The sequence below is a fragment of the Nycticebus coucang genome, chromosome 10, assembly GCF_027406575.1.
Source record: "Nycticebus coucang isolate mNycCou1 chromosome 10, mNycCou1.pri, whole genome shotgun sequence".
Taxonomy (NCBI): domain Eukaryota; kingdom Metazoa; phylum Chordata; class Mammalia; order Primates; family Lorisidae; genus Nycticebus; species Nycticebus coucang.
Genome location: NC_069789.1, coordinates 112031149 through 112054212, shown reverse-complemented (window position 1 = coordinate 112054212; position 23064 = coordinate 112031149). Strand labels below are relative to the sequence as shown.

General features: G+C 43.8%; 1 protein-coding gene across 3 annotated transcripts in view; it reads right to left on the bottom strand.

Annotated features, from left to right (window-relative positions):
* Positions 1-20689, bottom strand: part of LOC128595866 (zinc finger protein 347-like) — a 45797-nt gene extending 25108 nt beyond the window's left edge. For 2 of the 3 annotated variants that reach the window (XR_008383000.1, XM_053604945.1), the window contains exons 1-3: positions 20638-20668; positions 13625-13703; positions 1301-1427 (exon numbers count right to left, since the gene is read on the bottom strand). Coding sequence is in view for 1 of the 3 variants with exons in the window: in XM_053604945.1 (XP_053460920.1) it covers positions 1301-1427; positions 13625-13639 (142 nt within the window). In the remaining 2 variants the exon portion in view is untranslated. Of the gene's footprint in view, positions 1-1300; positions 1428-13624; positions 13704-20637 lie in introns of all 3 variants that reach the window. The other variant, XR_008382999.1, reaches the window with a different exon arrangement.
* Between the last annotated feature and the right edge of the window lie 2375 nt (positions 20690-23064).

Sequence of the window (23064 nt, the reverse complement as noted above, 5' to 3'; positions counted from 1 at the left end):
AAAGAGAGGGGGTCCATTTCGTCAGCAGGGGAGACTTAGGATTTTATTTTAGGACAGGTGAGCTGCGCCGGCCTGTAGTGCTAGCACTGTGGGAGGGTGAGGTAGGTGGGTTGCTTGAGCTTAGGGGTTCCACACCAGCCTGAGCAAAAGCCAGAGCCTCTCTCTAGTAAAAATAGAAAAGGCAGTGGAGCAGTTCTGATGGGTGCCTATAGTCCTAGCTCTTTAGATGGCTGAGGCAGGAATGTCTTTGAGACCAGGAGTTTGAGGGTGCTGTGAGCTATACCATTGCACTCTACCCAGGACAACAGCATAAGAATCTGTCTATATTGAAAAAAAAAAAGTATTGTAGTTCACAGATACTTTCCCATCCGTCTGGAGTCTTTTGCTATTTCCACTTCACTCTCCTGCGTCCACAGCCTCTTCCTTGCTCCAACATGGACATAACACTCAAGTCAAAAAGAGAGATTTCCTAGTCACAGATATAAAAAATAAATGAACATCAAGTCCTGGTGCTATTCTAAATCTCAGCCCCACGTGAAGGTAGGAGGGGGACATTACAGAGAGATTAAGGGAAATATTTCAGAAATTCATCTACTACACGTCCACTGCTGAATTCTGAAGGAACAATGTAAGATGCTGATGTCCAGCGGACTTCCCAAAACTACTGAACCAAGAACACAGGGGTACAGAATAAAGAATTGGCTATTTAAAAAGTCATGTGGTTTTGGCACAATGGTTACGGCACCGGCCACATACACTGAGGCTGGCGGGTTCGAACCCAAATTACAATAACAATTGCAACAAAAAACTAATTGGGTGTGGCAGGCACCTATAGTCCCAGCTACTAGGGAGGCTGAGGCAAGAAAATCACTTAAGCCCAAGAGTTTGAGGTTGCTGTGAACTGCGATGGTACGGCACTCTACAGAGGGCAACATAGTGAGACTCTGTCTCAAAAAACCCCCCCAAAAGGCAGGACAGCACCTGTGGCTCAAAGGAGTAGGGCACCGGCCCCATATGCCGGAGGTGGTGGTGGGTTCAAGCCCAGCCCCAGCCAAAAACTGCAAAAAAACAAAAACAAAAACAAAAAACCCCCCAAAAGTCATGTAGTTCCAGCATACCTAAGCCCTGGTATGGTAAAGGGAGCAGATAACATAAACAAAGGGATAGGTAAGGTCCAGATGGCACACTGAGAAGCTTTTAAATATAGCTTTGATCTCAGACAAGAACACAGGGGGAAATAAAGAAAAACAGAAAGGAATGCAAGGATAGACCCTAACTTCTGGAGAAAAGTAATCCTCACCCACGAAGACCAGGTTCCTATAGTTCTCCAACGTCACGTCCCTGTATAAACTCCTTTGAGCAGGGTCCAGAAACATCCACTCCTCCTCAGAGAACTCCACGGCCACATCCCTGAATGTTAATCGCCTCTGAAATGAAAACACATTTTACCAAGGGGTTTCAGGTAGAGTTCTTATGTTTATTTACACAAAGAGGAGAAGCAAAGGTGAGAGGATAGATTCATCGAGGTGAGTGTTCCTATAAATCCAAACAAAGTATATCTGAGTATATATAACTCTTTCCTTCTGTTTTATTATACTCTTCCACTGAAGATGCTAATATCCCCTACATGAGGGTATTTCTCATTCTTGTGGACCATTTAAGAAATTGAAAAATAAAGATAGAGGGGCGGAGACAAGATGGCTGACTGAAGCCAGCTTTCCACAGAGGCTCCCGTCCAGAAGGAGGGTTAAAGGACAGAAATTTAGCAAGAAACCTGGTGGATCTGAGCTGCACCACAAGAGAAGGTTGAAGATGCACATCAACCCCACTAAGGTGAGCTGCGACCCCAAGGATATAAACAAAAGGTACAAAATCCATCACCAAGCGGACAGTACCCTCCCCCATGAGAATGGCTCAGAGTGCCCCACAAACAAACGAGCAGAGTTCAAAGGACCTCCCACTATTCTCCATGGGAGAGACCCTCTAAAAACTGGACCTACCTCCCCTACTAAGGTGCCATGGCGATCTCCTGCCAGGCGTAAAACTGTATAAAACTGTATATATTCTCTACCTGCAACTCTGAGCTCCCAGCACTCCACTCTACTCTCACTCTGAGGTCTGGAGGCCTGTCCCCCAGGAGTCCAGATTCTTGGGTGATTTCTCAAGGGGTGTGGACAGGGCCTAAACTGCAGCTGGTCAGTGCTGACTCTGGGGCATGGGAGTGAGGAGAGGATGGTTGGCTGAGAGGGAACCACACAGGAGTGGCAGTGCCCTGAGGCGCAGAGCAGCAGCTGTCTTTTAGCAATAATAGGGCTCACTCCCGGATATTCTGAAGCCACACCCCCTGTCTCCCTGGGCAACCAGAGGAGGCCAGGCATCTACTCAGGTGGCAACCACCACAGAACAGATCTGGGACGGAAATGCAGGCCCTGTGAGTAAAGGGTTTGCCTGAGGCGGTACCGGCCTGGGTGGAGTGCGGGGACTAGAAATGCAAGTGCAGAGCCAGGAAGTTCCCAGGGCAGGGCTAACCCAGAGGACCGCTTTACTGAGCCTAAGATGCACCCGGCCCTCAGGGGATCGTCAGCCTATAGACAAAGGAAGACAGAAGGCTAGAACTGACAGGTAACCGAATACAAACCTGCAGGAGCAAAGACAGAGCCTGAGGTGCAGGCTCTGGGAACTCAAAACAGCTTCTCTTTTGCAGGGGAATTTAGCAGGGACAGAAACAATTCCCACAAAGTTGTTCTGTTCTGTCAGTAACATCAATCAGGGTTGGGGCTAGAACTGAGTGAACACTCCCCAGCCTCCATCAAGCGTCTGAGGTTGTCAGGCCTCACCTCCCCCTGCTAGACAGAGGCAGAGTGCAGAGGCCTGGCTGAGCAGAAATAGATTTCCTTGTGATTCAGGCAGGTGCAAACCCCTGCGGTACTATCAGTGACTGGGTGTGACAGCAGTGCAAGGTGGGGAAAGAGGCACCAACCTTCCCAGACTGATCGATTTGCTGGGTGGGTCCGCCTGACTCCACAGAGCACTGGAGCAAGCCATATCAGAGTAGTCACCAGATCCCTGTGATCCAGTTGCCAGAGACCTTTAAACTCTCCCACCTGAGACAGGTGCTGACTGAGACAACTGATTTGGACCTTTTGAACTGAGCCAATCGCCCGAGGACTATGCAGGTGGTGCCCTGGGTTTATGGTTGTAGGAAGGTTTGATTTTCCTTTTCCAATTGTTGCCAATGGGGGATGGGGCTAATTGTTGGTATTTCTCCACAGCTGAGACTTCAACCCAGAGTAACTGTTTCACTAGGGTTGAACAGAGACCAGCTGAAAACAAGACAGAACCACTTAGCCCCACCACACCAAACAGGTCCCCAGTATCTCAGGCCATAGCGCTGTACGGGTCCTCGACAAAGCTCCAGGAGAAAAATCAAACGTTGTAAAACACTCATGGGGCGGAATCAGCAGAAAAACTCTGGTAACACGAATAACCAGACTAGATCAACGCCCCCCCCCCCCCAGGAAAGATGGCAGATGTAACTGAAGATCCCATTCATAAACAGCTGGCCGAGATGTCAGAAATCGAATTCAGAATTTGGATTGCAAACAAGATTAATAAAATGGAGGAAAACTTGGAATTAGAAATTCAAGCAGCAATTCAAAAGTCGGAATTAGAAATTCGAAGAGAAATTCAAAAGTTGTCTCAAGAATTTAACTAATTTAAAGACAAAACCACCAAAGATTTTGATGCACTGAAGCAAGAATTTGCAGCCCTCAAAGATCTGAAAAATACAGTAGAATCCCTCAGTAACAGAGTGGAGCAAGCAAAAGAAAGGATTTCTGACATTGAAGACAAAGCCTTTGAACATTCCCAAACTTTCAAAGAGGAAGAGAAATGGAGAGCAAAAATGGATCATTCTCTCAGAGAGCTCTGGGATAATCCAAAGAAGGCTAATATCCAACTCACTGGAATCCCCGAAACCGATGAAGTGGCCTTGGTAGGTACAGAGGCCCTTCTCCATGAAATTATGAAAGAGATGGACATAAAACAAGATGTTGACAGTTTTTCTATTAATATTCAGTTTGATCTCAGGAAATACATTTTCTCATTTGAGGCAGGGAAAGGGGAAGAATTAAGTCTGTTATTGAATAAATAAACTGACGGTCGCGATCATAAAAAAAAAAAAAAAAGAAATTATGAAAGAGAATTTTCCAGACATGCCTAGAGATTCTGAAATTCAGATAGCAGACAGCTTCAGAACCCCAGCATGACTCAATCCCAATAAGACATCCCCCAGGCATATTATAATTAACTTCACTAAAGTTAATATGAAGGAGAAAATTCTCAAAGCAGCCAGATGAAAGAAAGCCATTACTTACAAAGGGAAGAATATTAGAATGACTGCAGATCTCTCTGCTGAAACTTTTCAAGCCAGAAGAGGGTGGTCATCGACTTTTAATCTCCTAAAGCAAAATAACTTTCAACCCTGGATCCTGTATCCAGCTAAACTGAGTTTCATTTATGATGGAGAAATTAAATGCTTTAATGACATTCATATGTTGAAGAAATTTGCCATAACCAAACCAGCTCTTCAGGATATTCTCAGACCTATCTTCCATAATGACCAACCCAATCCTCTACCACAAAAGTAAACTCACTCAGAAACTTTTGATCAAACTCCAACTGCCACAGTGGTGAAAGGATTAAAAATGTCCACTGGACTTTTGAAAAACTCGATACCCAAATTTTACCAGACTTATCAATATTCTCCATTAATGTGAATGGCTTAAACTGTCCTCTAAAGAGGCATAGGTTAGCTGACTGGATATAAAAACTCAGGCCAGATATTTTGTGCATACAAGAGTCACATCTTACCTTAAAAGACAAATATAGACTCAGGGTGAAAGGATGGTCATCCATATTTCAGGCAAATGGTAATCAGAAAAAAGCAGGTGTTGCAATTTTATTTGCAGATACAATAGACTTTAAACCAACAAAAGTAAGGAAGGATAAGAATAGTCACTTCATATTTGTTAAGGGTAATACTCAATATGATGAGATTTCAATTATTAATATCTATGAACCCAACCAGAACCTCAATTTATAAGAGAAACTCTAACAGACATGAGCAACTTGATTTCCTCCAGCTCCATAATAGTTGGATATTTCAACACTCCTTTGGCAGTGTTGGATTGATCCTCCAACAAGAAGCTGAGCAAAGAAATTTTAGATTTAAACCTAACCATCCAACATTTGGATTTAGCAGACATCTACAGAACATTTCCTCCCAACAAAACTGAATACACATACTTCTCATCAGCCCACGGAACATACTGCAAAATTGATCACATCTTAGCTCACAAGTCTAACCTCAGTAAATTAAAAGGAATAGAAATTATTCCTTGCATCTTCTCGGACCACCATGGAATAAAAGTTGAGCTCAGTAACAACAGGAATCTGCATACTCATACAAAAACATGGGGCATAAATAACCTTATGCTGAATGATAGCTGGGTCAGAGATGAGATTAAAAAGGAAATTGCCAAATTTTTGGAACAAAATGACAATGAAGACACGAATTATCAGAACCTCTGGGATACCGCAAAGGCAGTCCTAAGAGGGAAATTTATAGCACTGCAAGCCTTCCTCAAGAGGACAGAAAGAGAGGAAGTTAACAACTTAATGGGACATTTCAAGCAACTGGAAAAGAAAGAACATTCCAACCCCAAACCCAGTAGAAGAAAAAAAATAACCAAAATTAGAGCAGAATTAAATGAAATTGAAAACAAAAGAATTATACAACAGATCAATAAATCAAAAAGTTGGTTTTTTGAAAAGGTCAATAAAATAGATAAAACTTTGGCTAACCTAACCAGGAAAAAAAGAGTAAAATCTCTAACTTCATCAATCAGAAACGACAAAGACGAAATAACAACAGACTCCTCAGAAATTCAAAAAATCCTTAATGAATATACAAGAAACTTTATTCCCAGAAATATGAAAATCTGAAGGAAACTGACCAATACTTGGAAGCACCTTCCAAGACTTAGCCAGAATCAAGTGGAAATGTTGAACAGGCCCATATCAAGTTCTGAAATAGCATCAACCATATGAGATCTCCCTAAAAAGAAAAGCCCAGGACCAGATGTCTTCACATCAGAATTGTACCACACCTTTAAAGAGGAACTAGTATGTAAATTACTCAACCTGTTCCAAAATGTAAAAACAGAAGGAAGACTACCCAACGTGTTCTATGAAGCAAACATCACCCTGATCCCCAAACCAGGAAAAGACCCAACAAGAAAAGAAAATTATAGACCAATATCACTACTGAATATAGATGCAAAAATATTCAACAAGATCCTAACAAACAGAATCCAGAAACACATCAAACAAATTATACATCATGACCAAGTCGGTTTTATCCCAGGGTCTCAAGGCTGGTTCAATATATGTAAATCTTTAAGTATAATTCAGCACATACACAAATTAAAAAACAAAGACCATATGATTCTCTCAATTGATGCAGAAAAAGCTTTTGATAATATACAGCATCCCTTCATGATCAGAACACTTAAGAAAACTGGGATAGAACGGACATTTCTTAAACGGATAGAGGCCATCTACAGCAAACCCACAGCCAATATCATATTGAATGGAGTTAAAATGAAATAATTTCCACTCAGATCAGGAACCAGACAAGGTAGCCCATTGTCTCCACTTCTCTTTAACATTGTAATGGAAGTTTTAGCCACTGCAATTAGGGAAGAAAAGGCAATCAAGGGTATCCATATAGGGTCAAAAGAGATCAAACTTTCGCTCTTTGCAGATGATATGATTGTATATCTGGAAAACACCAGGGATTCTACTACAAAACTTTTAGAAGTGATCAAGGAATACAGCAGCATTTCAGGTTACAAAATCAACATTCATAAATCGGTAGCCTGTATATATACCAACAACAGTCAAGCTGAAAAAACAGTTAAGGACTCTATTCCATTCACAGTAGTGCCAAAGAAGATGAAATATTTGGGAGTTTATCTAACAAAGGACCTGAAAGATCTTAGAGAACTATGAAACTCTAAGAAAAGAAATAGCTGAAAATGTTAACAAATGGAAAAACATACCATGCTCATGGCTGGGAAGAATCAACATTGTTAAAATGTCCATACTACCCAAAGCAATATACAATTTTAATGCAATCCCTAGTAAAGCTCCACTGTCATACTTTAAAGATCTTGAAAAAATAATACTTCGTTTTATATGGAATCAGAAAAAACCTCGAATAGCCAAGACATTACTCATAAATAAAAACAAAGCAGGAGGAATCATGCTACCAGACCTCAGACTATACTATAAATCAATAGTGATCAAAACAGCATGGTACTGGCACAAAAGCAGAGAAGTAGATGTCTGGAACAGAATAGAGAACCAAGAGATGAATCCAGCTACTTACCGTTATTTGATCTTTGACAAGCCAATTAAAAACATTCAGTGGGGAAAAGATCCCCTATTTAACAAATGGTGCTGTGTGAAGTGGCTGGCAACCTGTAGAAGACTGAAACTGGACCCACACCTTTCACCATTAACTAAGATACACTCTCACTGGATTAAAGATTTAAACTCAAGACATGAAACTATAAAAATACTAGAAGAGAGTGCAGGAAAAGCCCTTGAATAAATCAGTCTGGGCAAGTATTTTATGAGGAGGACCCCCCAGGCAATTGAAGCAGCTTCAAAAATACACTACTGGGACCTGATCAAACTAAAAAGCTTCTGCACAGCCAAGAACACAGTAAGTAAAGCAAGCAAACAGCCCTCAGAATGGTAGAAGATATTTGCAGGTTATGTTTCCGACAAAGGTTTAATAACCAGAATCCACAAAGAACTCAAACGTATAAGCAAGAAAAGAACAAGTGATCCCATCTCAGCCTGGGCAAGGGACTTGAAGAGAAACTGCTATGAAGAAGACAGGCACACGGCCTACAGACATATGAAAAAATGCTCATCATCCTTAATCATCAGAGAAATGCAAATCAAAACTACTTTGAGATATCATCTAACTCCAGTAAGATTAGCCCATATCACAAAATCCCAAGACCACAGATGTTGGTGTGGATGTGGAGGAAAGGGAACACTTCTGCACTGCTGGTGGGAATGCAAATTAATTCATTCCTTTTGGAAAGATGTTTGGAGAACACTTAGAGATCTAAAAATAGATCTGCCATTCAATCCTGTAATTCCTCTACGAGGCATATACCTAGAAGACCAAAAATCACATCATAACAAAGATATTTGTACCAGAATGTTTATTGCAGCCCAATTCATAATTTCTAAGTCATGGAAAAAGCCCAAGTGCCCATCGATCCACGAATGGATTAATAAATTGTGGTATATGTACACCATGGAATATTATGCAGCCTTAAAGAAAGATGGAGACTTTACCTCTTTCATGTTTACATGGATGGAGCTGGAACATATTCTTATTAGTAAAGTATCTCAAGAATGGAAGAAAAAGTATCCAATGTACTCAGCCCTACTATGAAACTAATTTGTGGCTTTCACATGAAAGTTATAACCCAGTTATAACCTAAGAATTGGGGGAAGGGGGAAAGGGAGGCGAGGGAGGGAGGGGGTGGTGTGCAGAGGGAGGGTGATTGGTGGGATTACACCTGCGGTGCATCTTACAAGGGTATATGTGAAACTTAGTAAATGTAGAATGTAAATGTCTTAATGCAATAACTAAAAAAATGCCAGGAAGGCTATGTTAACCAGTATGATGAAAATGTGTCAAACGGTTTCTAAAACCAGTGTATGGTGCCCCATGATCACATTAATATACACAGCTATGATTTAATAAAAAATAATTGAAAAACAAAAACATCAATATAAACAGGGTTATCTAAAAAAAAGAGGGTTATCTTTGTATATGTGTTAGATATTATTTCTTATTTTCTTCTTATTATTTTTTTTTTGAGACAGTGTCACTATGTTGCCCTTGGTAGAGTGTGGTGCCATCACAGCTCCCAGCAACTTCCAACTCTTGGGCTTAAGTGATTCTCTTGCCTCAGCCTCCCAAGAACCTGGGACTACAGACACCTGCCACAATGCCCGGCTATTTTTGTTGCAGTTGTCATTGTTGTTTAGCTGGCCTGGGCTGGGTTTGACCCCACCAGCCTCAGTGTATGTGGCTGGCGCTGTAACTGCTGTGCTACAGACTCCGAGCCTAGATATTATTATTGACACAGAAAGTGAGATGAATTAGAATGAGTGGTGACTTCAGATATGACAATATTCATGGTGCCTTTAAGGAAAGGCAAGAATCTAAAATTCGAGATGATGGCAGCAAGAGCAGTGACTGAAGCTTTGCAACACTTCCCTGTGCTAGGCGTTATGCTAAATGCCATACACTGGCACGGTGCCTGTAGTCCCAGCTACTTGGGAGGCTAAAGCAAGAGAATTACTTAAGCCTAAGACTTTGAGGTTGCTGTGAGCTGTGACACAACTGGACTCTACCCAGGGTGACAGCTTGAGACTCTGTCTCAAAATAAAAAAACAATACATAAATAAATACCATATACCAACATAATACCAGGAGAGAAAGCTCTACCATTTTACTGGGAATTGTGTCACATATGGGTGTTCAACCTTTTTTTCCTGCCACACTTTGGAGGAAGAAGAATTGTATTGGGCCACCCATTGAATACACAAACACTAACAAAAGCTGATGAGCAAACACAGGGCTGTGAATGATTTTTGCAAAATCCTGCATGACAGATGAGCAAAATAGTCCTGAAATAACACACATGTGGTGCCCAGGCCTCAGGTTGGACACCCCTGAATATACTCTAAGAAAAAAATAGTAGACAAGGTTGAGCACCCCTTTAAAATAAAAAACACTGAACCAAGTACCAACAGGAAAAAAACCATAAGACATTGAGCTTGGAAAGACTTTCTGCAATGTAACACCAAAATTTTGCACAGGCAAGAAAAGCTAATACAGACAAAGGAAACTATATCCAAATAAAAAACTGCTATGCATCACTGGGGGCGTCACCATACCAGATTTTAGGCTGTACTAAGGCCATAGTGGTCAAGACAGCATGCTACTGGGATAAAAATAGAGACATAGACTTTTGGAATCAAATAGAAAACCAGGAATTGAAACCAACAACTTACAACCACCTAATCTTCGATAAACCAAACAAGAGCATCCACTGGGGGAAAGACTCCCTATTCAATAAATGGTGCTGGGAGAACAGGATATACAGATGTAAAAGACTGAAATTGAACCTGCACCGTTCTCCACTCACAAAAAATTGATTCAAGATGGATAAAGGCATGAAACGATAAAAATCCTCAAAGAAAACATAGGAAAAACCATTGGAAGATATCGGCCTGGGGAAAGGCTTTATGAAGAAGACTGCCATGGCAATTGCCAACAACAACAAAAATAAACAAATGGCATTTAACTAAACTGAAAAGCTTCTGTACAGCTAAGGAGACAACAATCAAAGCAAACAGACAACCTACCCAACGGGAAGAGAGATTTGCATATTTTGAATCAGACAAAAGTTTAATAACTAGGATCTACAGAGAAATTAATCCACATGAAAAAAGCCAAGAGGGCAGCACCTGTGGCTCAAGGACTAGGGCGCCGGCCCCACATACTGGAGGTGCTGGGTTCAAACCTGGCCTTGGCCAAAAACTGCAAAAAAAAAAGAAAAAAGCCAAAAATCCCATACATCAATGGAGAAGAGAGATGAACAGAACCTTCTCTAAAGAAGACAGGTGAATGGCTAGCAAATATATGAAAGAATGCTCATCATCCCTAATTATTAGAGAAATGCAAATTAAAACCACCTTGAGATATCATCTAACCCCAGCAAGAATGGCCTACATCACAAAATCTCAAAACTGCAGATGTTGGCACAGATGTGGAGAGAAAGGAATACTTTTACACTGCTGGTGGGACTGTAAACTAATACAACCTTTTTGGAAGGAAGTATGGAGAAACCTCAAAGAACTCACCCTAGACCTCCCATTTGATCTTGCAATCCCATTGCTGGGCATCTATCCAGAAGAAAAAAAAAAAACTTTTATTATAAAGACACTTGTATTGGACTCTTTATCGCAGCTCAATTTACAATTGCCAAAATGTGGAAACAGCCTAAATGCCCCACAACCCAGGAATGGATTGGCAAGCTGTGGTATATGTACACCATGGAATACTACTCAGTCATTAAAAAAAAATGGAGATTTTGCAGCATTTGTATTAACCTGGACAGAGGTGGAACACATTATTCTTAGTGAAGCATCACAGGAATGGAGAAGCATGAATCCTATGTATTCAATTTCAATATGAGGACAACTAATGACATGGTGGGGGTGAGGGAAGGGAAGAGCAGACAGAGAGAGGAGGAGGGAGGGTGTGGGGGAAAGGAAAAGAAAAAAAAAGTGACTACTTCTCACATAAGTTAGATTTAATTTTGACCAAAGTACATTATTTGAAAAATAATTTTTTTTTTTTTTTTTTTGTAGAGACAGAGTCTTACTTTATTGCCCTTGGTAGAGTGCTGTGCCATCACAGCTAATGGCTATTTTTTGTTGCAGTTTGACCGGGGTTGGGTTTGAACCTACCACCTTCGGTATATGGGGTCGGCGCCCTACTCACTGAGCCACAGGTGCCGCCCTGAACAATAAGTTTTAATTCAACTTGTTAATATGTTGTTTAGGATATTGCATCCTCATTTATAAGTGAAATATGTTTGTAATTTCCCTTTATAACAATATATTTTTTCCACTTTTAATATCAGGTATATCCAAATGAAGTAGAATGAATTTTAAGTATTTCTTCTTCTTCTATTGTCTATAAGATTTGGGAAAAAAAAAAAAAACTGCTATGCATCAAAGTTATCACCCAAAAGTGGGAAAATTTTCTTCACCTGTGGAATGGGAAGAAAGATTTGCAAATCATGTCTCTGACAGGAGTTCATATACAGATTACATGAGAAACATATACAATGTTATAACAAAAAAAGAAATAAACCAGCTCATAGCCCTTAGCACAGTGGTTACAGTGCCAAACACATACACTGAAGTTGCTGGGTTTGAACCCAGCCCAGGCCAGCTAAAAAACAATGACAACTGCAGCAACAAAAACAAAAGAAAAATTGGCTCATTGCCTGTAGCCTAGGGGCTAGGGCGCCAGCCACATACACCAGCTGGCAGGTTTGAACCCAGCCTGGGCCTGCCAAACAACAATGACAACTACAACAAAGAAATAGCCAGGCATTGTGTCAGGCGTCTGTGGTCCCAGCTACTTGGGAGGCTGAGGCAAGAGAATCACTTAAGAGTTTGAGGTTACTCTGAACTGTGATGTCAGGGCACTCTACTGAGGACGTCAAAGTGAGACTCTGTCTCAAAAAAATAAAAATAAAAATAAAATAAATAAAATAAAAATAGCCAGACAGAGTGGCAAGGCACCTGGAGTCCTAGTTACTTGAGAGGCAGAGGGAAGAGAATTACTTGAGCCCAAGAGTTTAAGGTTACTGTGAGCTGTACGTAGATACCTAGGGCGACAGTTTCAGACTCTGTCTCAAAAAAAAAAAAAAAAAAAAAAAATTGTAGACTAGGCTCAGTGTTTATAGGTCCTTGGTTAGGGCACTGGCCACATACGCTGGAACTGGTGGGGTCATACATGAACCGGGCCTGCTAAACAATAACAACAAAGAAAAAAATAGCCCAGAGTTATGGTGGATGCCTATAGTCACAGCTACTTGGGAGGCTGAGGCAAGAGAATCACTTAAGCCCAGGAGTTTGAGGTTACTCTGAACTGTGATGCCAGGGCACTCTACTGAGGACCACAAAGTGAGACTCTGTCTCAAAAAAACAAACAAAAAAAAAAGAAAAAAAAAACACCTTTAGACTAAAGGAAACACAGTATTTTGTAATTATGCAAGGACTTGCAAAGAAAAATTAAAACAAAGTCATAAGAAAAACCAGGTGGCATTAGAAAGAACAGATTTCTGTTTCACATTTGTAAAATGCATAATTTATAAAAAGACACCAAGATATGTATAAAGAATATAAATCAAAGGATATAAAACAGATCCTAAAATACGTGAAATGAAAATTGAGCAAAGTATGAAAGAAAATTATGAACACTTGCCACAAATTGAAAAATATTAACACAAGCATTTGTCATTTTCCTCAGGGTTTCAAAAATTTGAAGTACAAAAAGAACATAGTACCAAGTTTTGCTTAATGAGGGAAAAATTTCACCTGCTCTGGGTAGATTCTCTAGACTCAGCTTCTCTAATCCTGGTCCACAGAGAGTGACAGTGCACCCAGATGTGGCCCCTAAACAGTCTCTGCTGCCCCACAGCACTGACACCACAGGGGCCACATCCCCTCTCTAACTGATGTCCTTCCCAGGGCCCTGCCCTATGGAGCCTCTGCATAAGCTCAAGTCACTGGGTCGTGGGGAGAGGGACTGAGGGAAGGCAGGGCTGAGTGGCAGCAAACACGTCAGGCTGGACGCTGCAGAGTCAGAGATCAGCAAGTCCAGTGCCAGCATTTCAGAAAGGAGGGGGACTCAGAGGACCCAACGAGAACATCACTGTACCTGAGTAAGAGCCATTTCTGAATCCTTTTCTTTCTTCTTCTGGGCTTCTTCATGTAATTGGATTCTTTAGAAGGCAATCCTGAATAAGAAAAATACTCTTATTGTTTAGAATCAACACACTCCCTCCCTGTGACACAACCACTCACACAGGGAAGAGTGTGAGTGTTCTTTCCTCGTCCTGCGGAAAGGCAGGTCCTCTGCTGCCCACTGCACCGAGAGGGATGCAGGGATGGTACGCTCCTACAGAAAGACAAACTGGTGATTCTCTGACCCCCTCATCTGAGTTCACCTCCCTCCTGGAGACGTCCCGCATACAGGGCAGCAGAGGAGAGCCGGGCTGCACTGAGCTTCCCCTCCAGGGCACAGCCCCAAACCTAAGGCAGAGCACAGCCCCTCACCCTCTGTCATCACAGACTGACCTCAGCCCTCAGCAACGTGGGACACAGAATGGACACACCTGGTCACTGGGACCATTACTGAAGGTGGGTCCCCACCTGACAGTATGAATGGGAAGGGGACAGGAGAGGTGTATTTGAAAAAACACTCCATGCTCTAGCAGGGGTCCTCAAATTATGGCCCCCGGGCCACATGAGGTGGTGTGATTATATTTGTTCCCGTTTTGTTTTTTTTACTCCAAAATAAGACATGTGCAGTGTGCATAGGAATTTGTTCATAATTTTTTTTTAAACTATAGTCCATCCCTCCAACAGTCTGAGGGACAGTGAACTGGCCCCGTTTAAAAAGTTTGAGGACCTCTGCATGTGATGCCAGGCCTGAGCTCCACTCAGAGGGGCAAGATCAGCGCCCCTGCCACTTTTTGTCTCTGCTTTCCCCATGGAAACTTGTCATAGGTGTCCTGACAGCAAATGGTGAGGGACCCTAAAGAAATATACAGCTTAACCAATATGGACTATCAGAGGCCTGGTGGGGGTGAAGAGGTGACTGAAATATTAAACAGGGGACTGAGTCTTCTGTGAGAAGGTGACATCAGAACAAACACATAAGGAAAGAAGGGTGCTTGTTACCTGCAGCCAAGGGATAGGAGAATTCTAGAAAGACAGACATGCACCATTATGGCCCTGAGGCAGGAGCAATGTGGGGAAAGGAAAGAGGCCCATGTCCTGGAGCAGAGCCAGCGAGCAGGACACAAGCTGAGGAGTCCAGAGAGGTGAGCAGAGCAGGGAGAGGCCAGGCCTGCACACTTATATCTCCTGTGTCTCAAAAGAACTTTTAATAGGATGTATTTCCCCACCTCTTTTAAGTAAACATGTACTGTTTTTCTTTGCTTTACACAAGAATATACTGAATGCACTGTTGACTGGTCACAAGTTAACTTGGGTTTTTATACCAAATGTTGTTGACCAATCATAAGGTATTGTATATCTACATATGCAGGACGTTCTGCAATTTTTCAAACACAGGGTAATGTAGGATGTTGTAAAAGCTTTCTTGATTGGGCGGCGCCTGTGGCTCAGTCGGTGGGGCGCCGGCCCCATATACGGAGGGTGGCGGGTTCAAACCCGGCCCCGGCCAAACTGCAACAAAAAAATAGCCGGGCGTTGTGGCGGGCGCCTGTAGTCCCAGCTACTTGGGAGGCTGAGGCATGAGAATCGTTTAGGCCCAGGAGTTGGAGGTTGCTGTGAGCTGTGTGAGGCCATGGCACTCTACCGAGGCCCATAAAGTGAGACTCTGTCTCTACAAAAAAAAAAAAAAAAAAAGCTTTCTTGATTGTCACACTGGAATAATTACCAGTGACATGAGATTGCTTCTGGGTAAAATTATTTATCAACAATATTTTGGCCTTGTACACTGGCTCGTGGGAGTAATCTAGCACACTGGGAGGATGAACAGGTGTATTGCTTGAGGTCAGGAGTTTGCAATCTTCCTCAGCAAGACTGAGATGCCCATATCTACGATAAATACAAAAATAGTAAACCGGCATTGTACTGAGCACTTTAAGTCCCAGCTACCTGGCAAGACAATTGCTTGAGCCCAACAGTTTAAGGGTATTGTGAGTTATGATTCCACAGCACTATACCCAGGGCAACAGAGTAAAAAAAGAAAAACAGTGTGTTAAGATATAATGTCTTGGGCTGGGACAGTGGCTTATCCCTGTAATCCCAGCATTCTGGGAACCCCAGGCAGGTGGATTGCTTGAGCTCAAGAGTTTGAGAGTAGCCTGAGCAAAAATGAGACCCTGTCTCGGCTAAAAATAGAAGAAAATCGCCAGGTGTCATTATGAGCACCTTATTCCCAGGTACTAGGCAAACTGAGACAAGAAGATGGCTTGATCCCAAGAGTTTGAGGCTGTTGTAAGCTATGATGACACAACACTCTAGCCTGGGCAACAGAGCAAGATTTACCATGTCTTACATATTACAACACAGTAAGAAAATTATTCATGGGCGGCGCCTGTGGCTCAGTGAGTAGGACACCAGCCCCATATACCAAGGGTGGCTGGTTCAAACCCGGCCCTGGCCAAACTGCAACAAAAAAATAGCCGGGCTTTGTGGCAGGCGCCTGTACTCCCAGCTACTTGGGAGGCTGAGGCAAGAGAATCGCCTAGGCCCAGGAGTTGGAGGTTACTGTGAACTGTGACGCTACAGCACTCTATGGAGCATGATAAACTGAGACTCTGTCTCTACAAAAAAAAAAAAAAAAAAGAAAAGAAAATTATTCCTTGGGGTCATGGTGTTTCCTTATGTCAAGAGGTATGTGAGTGATATATGCTTCTTGAGGCCACAGGTTCAAAACTTTCATTTTTAAAGTATAACTTACACGGCAGTTACCATTTAAATATATGACAAGAAGTTCCATGAGCCCCAGGGAGCACAGGGTCATTCTGGTCTGAGACATGAGGACTGCAGGAGAACATGTTTCACAAAGCTCAGAAAGTCCCCTTAGGACACATGAAGGTGGAGATGCTTGTTACTTGGTCTGCCAGAGGTGAGCACACTATGAGATATCGAATTCCAGAGTTCAGGGGAGAGGGCAATAGGGGAAACGGAGACACGTCACGGGAGTTTAAACCATGACATGAGATAATAAGGAAAGACAGGATATGGACAGAGATGACAAAAGATTCAAGGAGGAAATTCTGAGCCAGACCAGTGTCTCACACCTATAATCGTAGCACCCCCTGGGAGGCTGAGGCATGAAGATCCCTTGAGCTGAGGAGTTCTAGACCAACCTGAGCAAGGCCTTGTGTCTACTAAAATCAGAAAAACTACCCAAGTGTAATGGTGGGCACCTGTACTCTCAGCTAGTGGAGAGGTTGAGGCAAGAGGATCTGTTGACCCAAGAATTTGAGACTGCTGTGAGATATGATAATGCTGGGGCACTCTACCAGGTGACAGATGCTCCACCTCCAAACACAAATAAATGAAAATAAAAATAAAAATTGATGAAGCTGTCCAGGGAGAATGCCAGGCCACCCTGAGACTCTTGAGTAAGATTGGCAATGATGCAGAATCTCAGGGCCAACAACACCCAGGAGCAGAGACAGACCATTCTCTGTCACTACTGTGTAGAGGTTCCAGGCCCTCAGGTAGGGAGGGTGGGTTGATAGAATATGTCTTCTCTTGGCTCAGGGCCTGTAGCTCAGTGTGTAAGGTACCAGCCACATATACTGAGGGTGGCGGGTTTGAGCCCAGCCTGGGCCTGCTGAACAACAATGACAACTGCAACCAAAAATAGCCAGGCACTGTGGTGAGCGCCTATAGACCCAGCTATTTGGGTATCTGAGGCAAGCAAAGTGCTTAAGCCCAAGAGTTTGCAGTTGCTGTGAGCTGTGACATTACGGAACTCTACCGAGGACAACGTAATGAGACTGTCTCGGAGAAAAAAAAAAAAAGAAAGACAAAAAAAGGAAACTGTCTTCCCTTTAATGTCTGAGATAGGAAAAACTACTCATTCTGCATACAGAATATTTTACCTCCAGTCACTAATGTGTGTGTGGTTTCCCCCAGTGACCACTTCTTTGGGGGCCTCTCAGCTGGGTGCCCCATAAACTAACTCAGTTTTGATAGTAATGACATGTGGATAGGGCCAGATTCCTGACTGAGTCACCAAGACTGTCCCTCCCTTCACCTGTGGATAAAAATCATGGTTTCTAACACTCCCAGGTTTTCATTAATCTGTCAGAACGGCTCTTGCTTCTGTCTGTTCACGTATGTGCTCTGGAATATTTCTGTATCAAGTGAGTCAACCTACGAAAAACGTTTTCCTAAGTTTATAAATAGCTTTACGAAATTAAGAAAATGGGAGCAAAGAGTCAAAAAACACAATTTTTAGCTGTTCAGTCATAAATTCTAGTCCCTTCTGGGTACCTGGGACTGGCATCTGTTGTGGGGCAGCCTCATGGGACTGATCCCAACAACTGAAGATCTGATCCCATGTCCACGAAGACAGTGTGATAACTCAGTTCCCTTATGGACACCCTATGGGAGTCTCCTTGACAGCTCCATTGTGATGACGAGTGACCCCCACACATGTCAGTGACCAGAAGTTGCACATTCTGTGTTGATCACTCATAGACTTCCTGATTATAAAAGTAGGAAAAACCAAAGTGTTTTTCTTCCACTTTGGTTTTTCCTCCTCTCTCAGGCACTGCCCCACTCCCTCCATCTTAGGAAAAGGGAAAAAGGCGACCCACAATGGAATGTGGAGTCAACTCACTGCTCTCTTGCTGAATCTGGGCTACAAGTGGAGGCTAGCCTGTGAGGCTAGGAAATATTTCATGCACCAGTGTTAGGAACAGGAATCGTGCAATTCTCAACTTCATCTCTATATCTGCAGCAAATGCTAAACTTATTAGATTAAAATTGGGAAAACACTGTATCACAACTTAATCATCACACACAATCACTTCAACACTCATCTGGAATCAGGGCCCCACTGTCTTCCTTTCCCTGTGTTTCCTTCCCTCATTCTCTACAAACCTCTTATCCTCACCTTCTCTCCCCTGCTCTTGCTTTTCTCTTCTTCTCTGTGCCTCCCCCTGGGCTTCTGCTCCTCATTTTGTTACCTTCTCTCTTGCTCTTTCTCCCCATCTTCCCTGTATTCTTTTTTTTTTTTTTAGAGACAGAGTCTTACTAGGTCACCCTCGGTAGAGTGCGCTGCCATCACAGCTCACAGCAACCTCAAACTCTTGGGCTTAAGCGATTCTCCTGCCTCCGCTTCCCAAGTAGCTGGGACTACAGGCACCTGCTACTAATGCTCGGCCATTTTTGGGGTGCAGCTGTCTTGCTTAGCAGGTCCAGTCCAGGCTCGAACCCACCAGACTTGGTGTATGTAGCTGGTGCCCTACCCACTGAGCAACAGGTGCTGCCTCTATTTTTTTTAACTGTTTTGCTCCGTTTGTAAGAGGTGTTACCCTTTGCAGCTCTTTGTACCCTATCTTCTGACTATCCCCATCTCACATAACTCTCCCTATTTACTCCCCATGTGCTACCACTGTTAAATTTCCTCTTTTACACCCTGTCTTCTCTCCCATCCAGCTTTGGTTCCTCGTCTGCTCCCCTTGTCACCAGGTGCCCCCTTCTGGTGTCCCAGCACCATGCTGCTCTGTCTGCCCTGACTCCTAATCATTCCCACCCTCCCAGGACTGTCTGTCTAAGGCCCCTTTACATTTGCTTCCAGTTGGCCTACCTTGGTTTCCTTCATCTGTCAGGACATCTAGGTTGCCTGAAAAGTGCTTCAGGGACTTCCCCCTAACCATCCCCACAACCACCACCAATCCCTGGTGTCCTTCCTTCTGATACCTTTGAAAGGTAAGCACTCTTAGTCTTTCGAGATGGTGCCTACTGCATCTCAGCCTGCCTTCACAGAGGCTCCAAATAAACTTTAGCTATGGCTCTACAACTGCTTTGTCTGGACTGCAACCCTTACACATTTGGCTTTCACTCTCACATCTCTTTGCAAATTCCTCCATGCCCTTTAGTGGCAGTATTCATGGTGTTGTAAGAAGTCCAGGCCCAATGGAAAGAACACTCAAACACCCTGTTTAAAAGAGGAAGGGCTTTAGTCCAGCTCCAGGGGAGCAAATGCTAACTAGAGTCCAAAATGGCCTCACTTCCTGACCAGCTACCTCTTCTTTTTATCTCTAGTCAAAAGTTCCAGCCCAAGGGGACCTTTCTCATTGGTCAGTTTGAATTAACCTACAGAAGCGGGCTGTGGCTTTTACAGACTTGAAAGCAGGTATTGGTTTCCAGGTCCCAGGAAGTTAAGTGTCTTCAAATTCTTAAAGCTGAGTCACAGCGAGGAGGACCTTGCAGGTTTGTCCTTGGGGTCTTCTGGATAAGACCTTTGTTGTCGTAGACCGCACTTTTCCAGGGTTTCCTCTCTCTCTGGGTCTCCCTCACTTTTCCTCTAAGTTTTCCTATTTCCCTCTTCCTCCCCGTCTCTGTTACTCCACACATCCATCAGTAATAAATAGGAATAACATGCTCGCCTGAACAGCGCACAAGAATCACCTCTGAGAGGATATTTGGTGTCACACGCCACTTAGAGGAACTGGTGACTGAGGACCGTCCCGGGGAGCTGACCCGCCAAGAAGAACAATGGAGGGGTAGGGCTGAGGGGACGGATTAGGGCAGAGGTGGGGTCTGCAGAACGCCCGGAACAGGGACGGGACGGGGCTCCCGGAGAGCTCCTGCGGCGCTGCCCACCCAGGAACACTCGGGCGAGGCCGGGAACCGGAAGTGCGTGAACCCCCTCCCGAGCGAGGACTTTAGGGGGCGCGGAGGGAGTGCAGGGGTCACTCAAGGGCTTTAGGAACAACACGGTGCAAAATGGGGTGTCTCCCATGCCTGTGGCAGAAAGACCGAGAGCAGGACCTGCCTCAGGTCAACTCAGTTCACAGGGAAGCGACCCGGGACGCTCACTGGGACGTGAATTGACGCGGAGTGGAAGGAGCCGTGCAGGGATTTGAGGTCGCTACGACCCCCAGAATCCGGGTATAGACGGGCTGGGGACTGGGAAGCGAACACGTGGTCGGAAAAACAGAAACTCACCGGACACAGCGGTCCAGACAGCGACTTCCGGGTCTGTGGGCAGCTGTACTGCGTGCGGGGCGGGGACGAGGGGGGGCGGGGACTGGACAGGTTGTGGGCGGGCACGGACACGGGGCGGGGCCTCAATGGAGGGCGGGGCGGGTGTGGGCGGGGCCTACGCTTCTGCCGTTCTTGTTCCCCACATGTCCAGTTTTATAGGTTATTGGTGAAAACATAGGAAGCAGCAGGGGCTATTCAGGGGTCAGGGAACTGGAATCTATCTGGGAACGTTCATGTCCGTTGGTGATTAAATCCAGAAACATTCCTGCACTTAAAATTAAGTTCTGTAGGGCGGCGCCTGTGGCTCAGAGAGTAGGGCCCTGGCCCCATATACTGAGGGTGGTGGGTTCAAACCCAGCCCCGGCCAAAGTGCAACAAGAAAGTAGCCGACGTCGTGGCGGGCGCCTTTAGTCCCAGCTACTCGAGAGGCTGAGGCAAGAGAATCACCTAAGCCCAAGAGCTGGAGGTTGCTGTGAGCTATGATGCAACAGCACTCTACCAAGGATGACAAAGTGAGATTCTGTCTTTAAAAAAAAAAAATTGAGTTCTGTAATCACACTAAATACTCCACGGATGTCTGTGTAGGAGAGGCAAACTACAATGTGAATTGCAAACCCCTCCCTGGGCTGAATGTGCAGTTTCAGGCTGATGCCCAAAAAACAGACTAGAAATCCTTTCTGTTTCTATTCGCACTTCACTCCAGAGGGAGGGCTTCAAACCTAAGCTCAATTTCAGAGACTCTCAGGGGGAAAACTCTGGGGCCTGTAGGGTTCAGGGCAGTGTAAGGTGGTCTCCAAGGACTGCTTTGAAAAAATAATATCTCGTGAATGTAAATGGGAATTACATACGTGTGCTTCACACTATTCTCTTACACTCTTGAGATTATGGACCTTTAAGATAAAATTTGTTGGCCTTATACTAGGCTCACACTAATACGTTCTGAATGTACTATAAATTCATGTGAATGTAAATTCAGTATGAAGATCGTTAGAAAATATGCTTTAAAAATTGTTTTATATGCATATATTTATTTATTTACTTTTTTGTAGAGACAGAGTCTCACTTTATGGCCCTTGGTAGAGTGCCGTGGCCTCACACAGCTCACAGCAACCTCCAACTCCTGGGCTTAAGCGATTCTCTTGCCTCAGCCTCCCGAGTAGCTGGGACTACAGGTGCCCGCCACAATGCCCAGCTATATATGCATATATTTATATATGTATTTTTTAAGAGAGATATCTTACTTTGTCACCCTGGGCAGACTGACTGTGGTGTCATAGTGTTGCAGGAAGACAAGGTCCAACAGAGAGAAGGAACACCCAAACACCAGGTTTATAAGAGGAAAGGCTTTATTGACTGGCAGGGAGCTTACGGCATAGAAGAATTCCAAATGGCCATGCTCCCACACTAGCTTGGTCTTTACCTTTTTATCTACAGTCAAAAAGTTCCAACCCATAGGTACCCTTCTCATTGGCCAGTTTGAATTAAGTGGGAGATGCTATTCCAGCCCCCACAGAATTACAGGATTTCACAGAAGTGGAAATTTCCAAGTTCCAGGAAGCTTAGTTTACAAATTCCCAAGAGCTGAGTCACCATGGAGAGGACCCTGCAGGTGTATCCTTGTGGTCTCCTTGAGAAGACCTGTTCTCCTGAACCTCACCCTTCTCGGGTCTCCTCCCTCAATAGCACACAGCCACCTTAAAATCTTGGGCTCAAGAGATCCTCTCCCCTCAGTCTCCCAAGTAAGTGAGACGTCAGTCACTAGCCACAATGCCCACTAGTTTTTCTGTTTTTAGTAGAGACAAGGTCTCACTAGTGCTCAAGCTGGTTTGAACTCCTGAGGTCAAGTGATCCACCAACCTTACCCTTCCACAGTGGTAGGATGTGGAGAGCGGGCCTTGAGGTGGCTGGGCCCCCACAGCCTGGGGAACATTTGGGAATCAACCCCCAACTCTTCTCCTTCTTTTCCCAGACAACCATATTCCTTTTTATTTTTTGCAATTTTTGGCCAGGGCTGGGTTTGAACCCACCATTTCTGGCATTTGGGGCTGGTGCCCTACTCCTTTGAGCCACAGGCACCGCCCACCATATTCCTTTCTTCATATTCCCTCTGCCAAAATTCACCTAGCTCTTTCTTTGTCTAGTTAAATTTTTAGGAACTATGCAGAAATCCTTGTGATCGTTCCCTTTTTACTTCTTATCATATGTTAACAAAGTTGAGTAGAAACTATTAATAGGATGATTTGTCTTTGTTAAAGGTGTTTATATTTTCCAATCATACTGTAAGACCCAAGGTATGTAGTTTGTTTCTACGACTTCTCCATAGGCAACCCTGTCGAGATACTATAAGATAAAGCTGATTTTGTGTTTTGGTGCTGGCTGCAGCCATCA